At 49.5% G+C, this 12,308-nt stretch overlaps 1 protein-coding gene across 1 annotated transcript in view; it reads left to right on the forward strand.

Annotated features, from left to right (window-relative positions):
* Positions 1–12,308, forward strand: part of LOC106594071 (anoctamin-1) — a 140,835-nt gene that overhangs the window by 108,177 nt on the left and 20,350 nt on the right. The window contains 1 exon segment of the mRNA XM_045713591.1: positions 10,430–10,440. Coding sequence (XP_045569547.1) covers positions 10,430–10,440 — 11 coding nt within the window.

Below are 12,308 nucleotides of genomic sequence, written 5' to 3' on the forward strand. Positions count from 1 at the left end.
AGGGTTTAACTCCTTTAGTTGTCCTGATAGATGTGGAGGGTTTAACTCCTTTAGTTGTCTGGATAGATGTGGAGGGTTTAACTCCTTTAGTTGTCCTGATAGATGTGGAGGGTTTAACTCCTTTAGTTGTCCTGATAGATGTGGAGGGTTTAACTCCTTTAGTTGTCTGGATAGATGTGGAGGGTTTAACTCCTTTAGTTGTCTGGATAGATGTGGAGGGTTTAACTCCTTTAGTTGTCTGGATAGATGTGGAGGGTTTAACTCCTTTAGTTGTCTGGATAGATGTGGAGGGTTTAACTCCTTTAGTTGTCCTGATAGATGTGGAGGGTTTAACTCCTTTAGTTGTCTGGATAGATGTGGAGGGTTTAACTCCTTTAGTTGTCTTGATAGATGTGGAGGGTTTAACTCCTTTAGTTGTCCTGATAGATGTGGAGGGTTTAACTCCTTTAGTTGTCTTGATAGATGTGGAGGGTTTAACTCCTTTAGTTGTCTGGATAGATGTGGAGGGTTTAACTCCTTTAGTTGTCTGGATAGATGTGGAGGGTTTAACTCCTTTAGTTGTCCTGATAGATGTGGAGGGTTTAACTCCTTTAGTTGTCTGGATAGATGTGGAGGGTTTAACACCTTTAGTTGTCTGGATAGATGTGGAGGGTTTAACTCCTTTAGTTGTCCTGATAGATGTGGAGGGTTTAACACCTTTAGTTGTGTTGATAGATGTGGAGGGTTTAACTCCTTTAGTTGTCTGGATAGATGTGGAGGGTTTAACTCCTTTAGTTGTCTTGATAGATGTGGAGGGTTTAACTCCTTTAGGTGTCTGGATAGATGTGGAGGGTTTAACTCCTTTAGTTGTCCTGATAGATGTGGAGGGTTTAACTCCTTTAGTTGTCTGGATAGATGTGGAGGGTTTAACTCCTTTAGTTGTCTGGATAGATGTGGAGGGTTTAACTCCTTTAGTTGTCTGGATAGATGTGGAGGGTTTAACTCCTTTAGTTGTCTGGATAGATGTGGAGGGGTTTAACTCCTTTAGTTGTCTGGATAGATGTGGAGGGTTTAACTCCTTTAGTTGTCTGGATAGATGTGGAGGGTTTAACTCCTTTAGTTGTCTGGATAGATGTGGAGGGTTTAACTCCTTTAGTTGTCCTGATAGATGTTTAACTCCTTTAGTTGTGTGGATAGATGTGGAGGGTTTAACTCCTTTAGTTGTCTGGATAGATGTGGAGGGTTTAACTCCTTTAGTTAACTCTCCCTATTTGATTTCTAAAAAACAACCCTTTTATCTGATCTTCTCTGTTTTTCATTTTGCTTCACTTTTTTGGTTTGCTTCCTGTCTTGAAGTTTGGTGTGGGTTTTTCTTCTGTTGGCCTCTAAGTGGGCAAATTTAGTGGGTCTCATGGTGGGTGTCTTGTAGGTCCCAGTTGATGTTGCTAGTGGACAGCCCCTTGAGTGTCTTTCAGAACCCGTCCTAAAACCCCACCTGGCTCTTCGTTAGTCCTCCTGTTTTGGTTGTTGTCAGTGGCTCTTCGTTAGTCCTCCTGTTTTGGTTGTTGTCAGTGGCTCTTCGTTAGTCCTCCTGTTTTGGTTGTTGTCAGTGGCTCTTCGTTAGTTCCTCCTGTTTTGGTTGTTGTCAGTGGCTCTTCGTTAGTCCTTCTGTTTTGGTTGTTGTCAGTGGCTCTTCGTTAGTCCTCCTGTTTTGGTTGTTGTCAGTGGCTCTTCGTTAGTCCTCCTGTTTTGGTTGTTGTCAGTGGCTCTTCGTTAGTCCTCCTGTTTTGGTTGTTGTCAGTGGCTCTTCGTTAGTCCTCCTGTTTTGGTTGTTGTCAGTGGCTCTTCGTTAGTTCCTCCTGTTTTGGTTGTTGTCAGTGGCTCTTCGTTAGTCCTCCTGTTTTGGTTGTTGTCAGTGGCTCTTCGTTAGTCCTCCTGTTTTGGTTGTTGTCAGTGGCTCTTCGTTAGTCCTCCTGTTTTGGTTGTTGTCAGTGGCTCTTCGTTAGTCCTCCTGTTTTGGTTGTTGTCAGTGGCTCTTCGTTAGTTCCTCCTGTTTTGGTTGTTGTCAGTGGCTCTTCGTTAGTCCTCCTGTTTTGGTTGTTGTCAGTGGCTCTTCGTTAGTTCCTCCTGTTTTGGTTGTTGTCAGTGGCTCTTCGTTAGTTCCTCCTGTTTTGGTTGTTGTCAGTGGCTCTTCGTTAGTCCTTCTGTTTTGGTTGTTGTCAGTGGCTCTTCGTTAGTCCTCCTGTTTTGGTTGTTGTCAGTGGCTCTTCGTTAGTCCTCCTGTTTTGGTTGTTGTCAGTGGCTCTTCGTTAGTCCTCCTGTTTTGGTTGTTGTCAGTGGCTCTTCGTTAGTCCCTCCTTCTGTTTGAGAGAAGATTTTTGGTTTTCTTTTTGGGGAACATAACAGGTTGGACTGACATTATAGTCTGGTGCTTGAGGATCCATGGTGCTTCCAAGCTATCAATCAGTCTGCTACCTCTCTCTCCTGCTACCCCACTCTCTCCTGCTACCTCTCTCTCTCTCCTGCTACCTCTCTCTGCTGCTACCCTTCTCTCTCCTGCTACCTCTCTCTCTCTCCTGCTACCTCTCTCTGCTGCTACCCCTCTCTCTCCTGCTACCTCTCTCTCTCTCCTGCTATCTCTCTCTCTCTCCTGCTACCTCTCTCTCTCCTGCTACCTCTCTCTCTCTCCTGCTACCTCTCTCTGCTGCTACCCCTCTCTCTCCTGCTACCCCTCTCTCTCCTGCTACCTCTCTCTCTCTTGCTACCCCTCTCTCTCCTTCTACCCCTCTCTCTCCTGCTACCTCTCTCTCTCTCCTGCTACCTCTCTCTCTCCTGCTACCCCTCTCTCTCCTGCTACCCCTCTCTCTCCTGCTACCTCTCTATGCTTCTACCCCTCTCTCTCCTCCTACCCCTCTCTCTCCTGCTACCCCTCTCTCTCCTGCTACTCCTCTCTCTCTCCTGCTACTCCTCTCTCTCTGCTGCTACCCCTCTCTCTCCTGCTACCCCTCTCTCTCCTGCTACCTGTCTCTCTCCTGCCTACTCTCTCTCTCCTGCTACCTCTCTCCTGCTACCCCTCTCTCTGCTGCTACCCCTCTCTCTCTCCTGCTACCTCTCTCTCTCCTGCTACCTCTCTCTCTCTCCTGCTACCCCTCTCTCTCCTGTACCTCTCTCTCTCTCCTGCTACCCCTCTCTCTCCTGCTACCCCTCTCTCTCCTGTACCTCTCTCTCTCTCCTGCTACCCCTCTCTCTCCTGTACCTCTCTCTCTCTCCTGCTACCCCTCTCTCTCCTGCTACCCCTCTCTCTCCTGTACCTCTCTCTCTCTCCTGTACCTCTCTCTCTCCTGCTACCTCTCTCTCTCTCCTGCTACCTCTCTCTCTCCTGCTAGCTCTCTCTCTCCTGCTACCTCTCTCTCTCCTGCTACCCCTCTCTCTCCTGCTACCTCTCTCTCTCCTGCTACCTCTCTCTCTTCTGCTACCCCTCTCTCTCCTGCTACCTCTCTCTCTCCTGCTACCCCTCTCTCTCCTGCTACCCCTCTCTCTCCTGCTACCACTCTCTCTCCTGCTACCTCTCTCTCCTGCTACTCCTCTCTCTCTGCTGCTACCCCTCTCTCTCCTGCCACCCCTCTCTCTCCTGCTACCTGTCTCTCTCCTGCCTACTCTCTCTCTCCTGCTACCTCTCTCCTGCTACCTCTCTCATGCTACCCCTCTCTCTCCTGCTACCTCTCTCTCTCCTTCTACCCCTCTCTCTCTTCTGCTACCCCTCTCTCTCTGCTACCTCTCTCTCTCCTGCTACCCCCTCTCTCTTCTGCTAGCTCACTCTCCTGCTACCCCTCTCTCTCCTGCTACCTCTCTCTCTCCTGCTACCCCTCTCTCTCCTGCTACCTCTCTCTCTCTGCTACCTCTCTCTCCTGCTACCCCTCTCTCTCCTGCTACCCCTCTCTCCTGCTACCTCTCTCTCTCCTGCTACCCCTCTCTCTCCTGCTACCCCTCTCTCTCTCCTGCTACCCCTCTCTCTCTCCTGTACCTCTCTCTCTCTCCTGTACCTCTCTCTCTCTCCTGTACCTCTCTCTCTCTCCTGCTACCCCCTCTCTCTCCTGCTACCTCTCTCTCCTGCTACCTCTCTCTCTCCTGCTACCCCTCTCTCTCCTGCTAGCTCTCTCTCTCTCCTGCTACCCCTCTCTCTCTCCTGTACCTCTCTCTCTCTCCTGTACCTCTCTCTCTCTCTGTACTCTCTCTCTCTCCTTCTACCCCTCTCTCTCCTGCTACCTCTCTCTCCTGCTACCTCTCTCTCTCCTGCTACCCCTCTCTCTCCTGTACCTCTCTCTCTCTCCTGTACCTCTCTCTCTCTCCTGTACCTCTCTCTCTCTCCTGCTACCTCTCTCTCTCTGCTACCTCTCTCTCTCCTGCTACCTCTCTCTCTCCTGCTACCCCTCTCTCTCCTGCTACCTCTCTCTCCTGCTACCCCTCTCTCTCCTCTATCTCTCTCTAGTCATCAGTGTTGTTTGCCCAGTTAACACAAGAGTGTCTGTCCAACTCTAATACTCCTACAGCCATGTTCCTAACTCTCTGTCTTTTAAATCATTAGCTAAATGGCATAACCCTATAACCCTGCAGGTCTGTTAGGAACTCCTGTTACATAACCGTTATAGGCAGAACCCTACAGCCCTGTTGGTGTTAAAATCCTCCGACCCAAACACAGATGGTTGTTACTGTCTGTCTGACTTGAACCCTGCAGCCCTGTTGGTGTTAAAATCCTCCGACCCAAACACAGATGGTTGTTACTGTCTGTCTGACTTGAACCCTGCAGCCCTGTTGGTGTTAAAATCCTCCGAACCAAACACAGATGGTTGTTACTGTCTGTCTGACTTGAACCCTACAGCCCTGTTGGTGTTAAAATCCTCCGAACCAAACACAGATGGTTGTTACTGTCTGTCTGACCTGAACCCTACAGCCCTGTTGGTGTTGAAATCCTCCGAACCAAACACAGATGGTTGTTACTGTCTGTCTGACCTGAACCCTACAGCCCTGTTGGTGTTGAAATCCTCCGAACCAAACACAGATGGTTGTTACTGTCTGTCTGACCTGAACCCTGCAGCCCTGTTGGTGTTAAAATCCTCCGACCCAAACACAGATGGTTGTTACTGTCTGTCTGACTTGAACCCTGCAGCCCTGTTGGTGTTGAAATCCTCCGACCCAAACACAGATGGGTGTTACTGTCTGTCTGACCTGAACCCTGCAGCCCTGTTGGTGTTAAAATCCTCCGACCCAAACACAGATGGTTGTTACTGTCTGTCTGACTTGAACCCTGCAGCCCTGTTGGTGTTGAAATCCTCCGAACCAAACACAGATGGTTGTTACTGTCTGTCTGACTTGAACCCTGCAGCCCTGTTGGTGTTAAAATCCTCCGAACCAAACACAGATGGTTGTTACTGTCTGTCTGACTTGAACCCTACAGGTCTGTTGGGGATTCAGTTATGTAACGGTGCTGTAAAGACTGTCCGTTTTATTAAAACACACGTCACTTTATTAAGACTACAGGAATGTCCCTCCAGTGTTAAAGCGTGACTAATGAGCCATTCCCAGAAAACACTATATTTGTGTCGTGAATGAAAATGTTTATTAATTAAAGAGAGAGAGACTATTCAGTAAGGACAGATCATTGTCTTCCTGGGGGGGGGCAGGGTGGATGGAGAGAGAGATGCCATCTTCCTGGGGGGGGACAGGGTGGATGGAGAGAGAGATGGCGTCTTCCTGGGGGGTGGGCTGGGGGGACAGGACGGATGGAGGGAGAGATGCAATCTTCCTGGGGGGGGACAGGGTGGATGGAGAGAGAGATGGCGTCTTCCTGGGGGGGGGACAGGGCGGATGGAGGGAGAGATGCCATCTTCCTGGGGGGGACAGGGTGGATGGAGAGAGAGATGCCATCTTCCTGGGGGGGACAGGGTGGATGGAGGGATTAAGGCTACCCCTAGCCCCAACAGGTTAACCATACTGGGCTGGGGATTAAGGCTACCCCTAGCCCCAACAGGTTAACCATACTGGGCTGGGGGATTAAGGCTACCCCTAGCCCCAACAGGTTAACCATACTGGGCTGGGGGATTAAGGCTACCCCTAGCCCCAACAGGTTAACCATACTGGGCCGGGGATTAAGGCTACCCCTAGCCCCAACAGGTTAACCATACTGGGCTGGGGGATTAAGGCTACCCCTGGCCCCAACAGGTTAACCATACTGGGCTGGGGGATTAAGGCTACCCCTAGCCCCAACAGGTTAACCATACTGGGCTGGGGGATTAAGGCTACCCCTAGCCCCAACAGGTTAACCATACTGGGCTGGGGGATTAAGGCTACCCCTGGCCCCAACAGGTTAACCATACTGGGCTGGGGGATTAAGGCTACCCCTAGCCCCAACAGGTTAACCATACTGGGCTGGGGGATTAAGGCTACCCCCTGGCCCCAACAGGTTAACCATACTGGGCTGGGGGATTAAGGCTACCCCTAGCCCCAACAGGTTAACCATACTGGGCTGGGGATTAAGGCTACCCCTAGCCCCAACAGGTTAACCATACTGGGCTGGGGGATTAAGGCTACCCCTGGCCCCAACAGGTTAACCATACTGGGCTGGGGGATTAAGGCTACCCCTAGCCCCAACAGGTTAACCATACTGGGCTGGGGGATTAAGGCTACCCCCTAGCCCCAACAGGTTAACCATACTGGGCTGGGGGATTAAGGCTACCCCCTAGCCCCAACAGGTTAACCATACTGGGCTGGGGGATTAAGGCTACCCCCTAGCCCCAACAGGTTAACCATACTGGGCTGGGGGATTAAGGCTACCCCCTGGCCCCAACAGGTTAACCATACTGGGCTGGGGGATTAAGGCTACCCCTAGCCCCAACAGGTTAACCATACTGGGCTGGGGGATTAAGGCTACCCCCTAGCCCCAACAGGTTAACCATACTGGGCTGGGGGATTAAGGCTACCCCCTAGCCCCAACAGGTTAACCATACTGGGCTGGGGGATTAAGGCTACCCCCTAGCCCCAACAGGTTAACCATACTGGGCTGGGGGATTAAGGCTACCCCTGGCCCCAACAGGTTAACCATACTGGGCTGGGGGATTAAGGCTACCCCCTAGCCCCAACAGGTTAACCATACTGGGCTGGGGATTAAGGCTACCCCTGGCCCCAACAGGTTAACCATACTGGGCTGGGGGATTAAGGCTACCCCTGGCCCCAACAGGTTAACCATACTGGGCTGGGGGATTAAGGCTACCCCTAGCCCCAACAGGTTAACCATACTGGGCTGGGGGATTAAGGCTACCCCCCTAGCCCCAACAGGTTAACCATACTGGGCTGGGGGATTAAGGCTACCCCCTAGCCCCAACAGGTTAACCATACTGGGCTGGGGGATTAAGGCTACCCCTAGCCCCAACAGGTTAACCATACTGGGCTGGGGATTAAGGCTACCCCTAGCCCCAACAGGTTAACCATACTGGGCTGGGGGATTAAGGCTACCCCTAGCCCCAACAGGTTAACCATACTGGGCTGGGGGATTAAGGCTACCCCCTAGCCCCAACAGGTTAACCATACTGGGCTGGGGGATTAAGGCTACCCCCTAGCCCCAACAGGTTAACCATACTGGGCTGGGGGATTAAGGCTACCCCTAGCCCCAACAGGTTAACCATACTGGGCTGGGGGATTAAGGCTACCCCTAGCCCCAACAGGTTAACCATACTGGGCTGGGGGATTAAGGCTACCCCCTAGCCCCAACAGGTTAACCATACTGGGCTGGGGGATTAAGGCTACCCCCTAGCCCCAACAGGTTAACCATACTGGGCTGGGGGATTAAGGCTACCCCCTAGCCCCAACAGGTTAACCATACTGGGCTGGGGGATTAAGGCTACCCCTAGCCCCAACAGGTTAACCATACTGGGCTGGGGGATTAAGGCACCCCTAGCCCCAACAGGTTAACCATACTGGGCTGGGGGATTAAGGCAACCCCTAGCCCCAACAGGTTAACCATACTGGGCTGGGGAACTAGAGAAGCTGGGGGTTTTATCAGGGGTGATATCAGGCGTGGACCACGTTTTCTGGCAAAGGGGCTCGCTTGGAAATTGGCTGCTGTGGTGTGTGTGTGTGTGTGTGTGTGTGTGTGTGTGTGTGTGTGTGTGTGTGTGTGTGTGTGTGTGTGTGTGTGTGTGTGTGTGTGTGTGAATTGGCTGACCCTTGTTTTATTTTGCTGCTTTGAGCTCCGTTCCCCAGAGATACTAGTGGAAATCAGTCAAACTTCCTCTGGTAGTGTCACGCACTCATCCAGAGGAAACACAGTGATCTCCAGAAGTATCGGGGGACAGTGACCCGTTTTGGTTGTTTTGGCTCTGTACTCCAGCACTTTGAGTTTGAAATGATACAGTGACTACGAGGTTAAAGTGCAGACTGTCAGCTTTAATTAGAGGGTATTTTCATCCACATCAGGGGAACCGTTTTAGAAATGACAGACAAAGTATTAGGACAAATTCACTAATGTGTATTGAAGTAGTCAAACGTTTAGTTTTGAAGTCACATATTCCTAGCACGCGATGATTACATCAAGCTTGTGACTTTACAAACTTGTTGGATGCATTTGCTGTTTGATATTGTTGTATTCCAGATAATTCTGTCTCCAATAGAAATGTATGGTAAATAATGTATTGTGTCATTTTGGAGTCATTTATTTATTGTAAATAAGAATAGAAAATATTTCTAAACACTTCTACAGTAATGTGGACGTTACGTTGATTATGGATAATCCAAAGATCATACCTCCAAGACATGCTAACCTCTCACCATTACAATAACAGGGGAGGTTAGCATACCTCCAAGACATGCTAACCTCTCACCATTACAATAACAGGGGAGGTTAGCATACCTCCAAGACATGCTAACCTCTCACCATTACAATAACAGGGGAGGTTAGCATACCCCCAAGACATGCTAACCTCTCACCATTACAATAACAGGGGAGGTTAGCATACCTCCAAGACATGCTAACCTCTCACCATTACAATAACAGGGGAGGTTAGCATACCTCCAAGACATGCTAACCTCTCACCATTACAATAACAGGGTAGGTTAGCATACCCCCAAGACATGCTAACCTCTCACCATTACAATAACAGGGGAGGTTAGCATACCTCCAAGACATGCTAACCTCTCACCATTACAATAACAGGGGAGGTTAGCATACCTCCAAGACATGCTAACCTCTCACCATTACAATAACAGGGGAGGTTAGCATACCCCCAAGACATGCTAACCTCTCACCATTACAATAACAGAGGAGGTTAGCATTTTATATCATACCCCCAAGACATGCAAACCTCTCACCATTACAATAACAGGGGAGGTTAGCATTTTATATCATACCCCCAAGACATGCTAACCTCTCACCATTACAATAACAGGGGAGGTTAGCATACCTCCAAGACATGCTAACCTCTCACCATTACAATAACAGGGGAGGTTAGCATACCTCCAAGACATGCTAACCTCTCACCATTACAATAACAGGGGAGGTTAGCATACCTCCAAGACATGCTAACCTCTCACCATTACAATAACAGGGGAGGTTAGCATACCCCCAAGACATGCATTTTATATCATACCCCCAAGACATGCTAACCTCTCACCATTACAATAACAGGGGAGGTTAGCATACCTCCAAGACATGCTAACCTCTCACCATTACAATAACAGGGGAGGTTAGCATACCTCCAAGACATGCTAACCTCTCACCATTACAATAACAGGGGAGGTTAGCATTTTATATCATACCCCCAAGACATGCTAACCTCTCACCATTACAATAACAGGGGAGGTTAGCATACCTCCAAGACATGCTAACCTCTCACCATTACAATAACAGGGGAGGTTAGCATTTTTGGAGTGTATGATATTTGTGCGTCTAACTTTCTGACTCATCTTTATTTACCATTAATTTCTATTGGACACAAAATAATCTGAAACCCAACCAAAACAAACAGCAAATGCATCCAACAAGTTTGTAGAATCATAAGTTTTATGTAATCAAATCAAATTGTATTTGTCACATTTAACACGTGTGTTAAAGTGACGGTGCATAGATAATAAACAGGGAGTAGCAGCAGTGTAAAAGAGGGGTCTGAGTAGCCCTTTGATTAGATGTTCAGGAGTCTTATGGCTTGGGGGTTGAAGCTGTTAACAAGCCTTTTGGACCTAGACTTGGCGCTCCGGTACCGCTTGCCGTGCGGTAGCAGAGAGAACAGTCTATGACTAGGGTGGCTGGAGTCTTTGACAATTTTTAGGTCCTTCCTCTGACACCGCCTGGTATAGAGTTCCTGGATGGCAGGAAGCTTGGCCCAAGTGATGTACTGGGCCGTTCGCACTACCCTCTGTAATACCTTGCGGTCGGAGGCCGAGCAGTTGCCATATCAGGCAGTGATGCAACCAGTCAGGATGCTCTCGATGGTGCAGCTGTGTAGAACCTTTTGAGGATCTGAGGACCCATACCAAATCTTTTCAGTCTCCTGATGGGGAATAGGCAGATAGACCCTAGGTCTTGGTGTGCTTGGACCATGTTAGTTTGTTGGTGATGTGGACACCAAAGAACTTGAAGCTCTCAACCTGCTCCACTGCTGCCCCGCTGATGAGAATGGGGCCGTGCTCAGACCTCCTTTTCCTGTAGTCCACAATCATCATCTTTTCTCGATCACGTTGAGGGAGAGGTTGTTATCCTGGCACCACACGGCCAGGTCTCTGACCTCCTCCCTATAGGCTGTCTCATCGTTGTCAGTGATCAGGCCTACCACTGTTGTCATTGGCAAACTTAACGATAGTGTTGAAGTCGTGTCCGGCCGTGCAGTCATGAGTGAACAGGGGAGTACAGGAGGGGACTGAGCACGCACCCCTGAGGGGCCCCGTGTTGAGGATCAGCGTGGCGGATGTCCTCCGGGGCCAGTCCAGGATCCAGTTGCAGAGGGGAGGTGTTTAGTCCCAGGATCCTTAGCTTAGTGAGGAGCTTTGAGGGCACTATGGTGTTGAACGCTGAGCTGTAGTCAATGAACAGCATTCTCACATAGGTGTTCCTTTTGTCCAGGTGGGAAAGGGCAGTGTGGAGTGTGATTGAGATTGCATCATCTGTGGATCTGTTTGGGCGATATGTTGATGTGAGCCATGACCAGCCTTTCAAAGCACTTCATGACTACAGACGTGAGTGCTACGGGTCTGTAGTCATTTAGGCAGGTTGCCTTAGTGTTCTTGGGCACAGGGACTATAGTGGTCTGCTTGAAACATGTTGGTGTTACAGACTCAGACAGGGAGAGGTTGAAAATGTCAGTGAAGACACTTGCCAGTTGGTCAGCACATGCCCGGAGCACACGTCCTGGTAATCCGTCTGGCCCCGCAGCCTTGTGAATGTTGACCTGTTTAAAGGTCATACTCACATCGGCTGCAGAGAGTGTGATCACACAGTCTTCCGGAACAGCTGATGCTCTCATACATGTTTCAGTGTTACTTGCCTCGAAGCGAGCATAGAAGTTATTTAGCTTGTCTGGTAAACTCATGTCACTGGGCAGCTCTCGGCTGTGCTTCCCTTTGTAGTCTGTAATGGTTTGCAAGCCCTGCCACATCCGACGAGCGTCAGAGCCGGTGTAGTATGATTCGATCTTAGTCTTGTATTGACGCTTTGCCTGTTTGATGGTTCGTCTGAGGACATAGCGGGATTTCTTATAAGCTTCCGGGTTAGAGTCACGCTCCTTGAAAGCAGCAGCTCTACCCTTTAGCTCAGTGTGGATGTTGCCTGTAATCCATGGCTTCTGGTTGGGGTATGTACGTACAGTCACTGTACAGTCGATGCACTTATTGAGAAGCCAGTGACGGATGTGGTGTACTCCTCAATGCCGTCGGAGGAATCCCGGAACATATTCCAGTCTGTGATAGCAAAACAGTCCTGTAGCTTAGCATCTGCTTCATCTGACCACTTTTTTATTAATCTAGTCACTGGTGCTTCCTGCTTTAGTTTTTGCTTGTAAGCAGGAATCAGGAGGATGGAATAATGGTCAGATTTGCCAAAATGGAGGGCGAGGGAGAGCTTTGTATGTGGAGTAAAGATGGTCTAGTTTTTTTTTTCTCCCTCTGGTTGCACATTTAACATGCTGGTAGATATGAGTGAAAACGGATTTAAGTTTCCATGCATTAAAGTCCGTGGCCACTAGGTGGCCGTATTTAGCTCATTGAGTGGGGTCTTAGTGCCTTATACAGCTGGTTGAGTGGGGTCTTAGTGCCAGCTTCGGTCTGTGGTAATATAGATGAGAACTCTC

Source organism: Salmo salar, unplaced genomic scaffold (genome assembly GCF_905237065.1).
Source record: "Salmo salar unplaced genomic scaffold, Ssal_v3.1, whole genome shotgun sequence".
In the NCBI taxonomy this organism is placed as follows: Eukaryota; Metazoa; Chordata; class Actinopteri; order Salmoniformes; family Salmonidae; genus Salmo; species Salmo salar.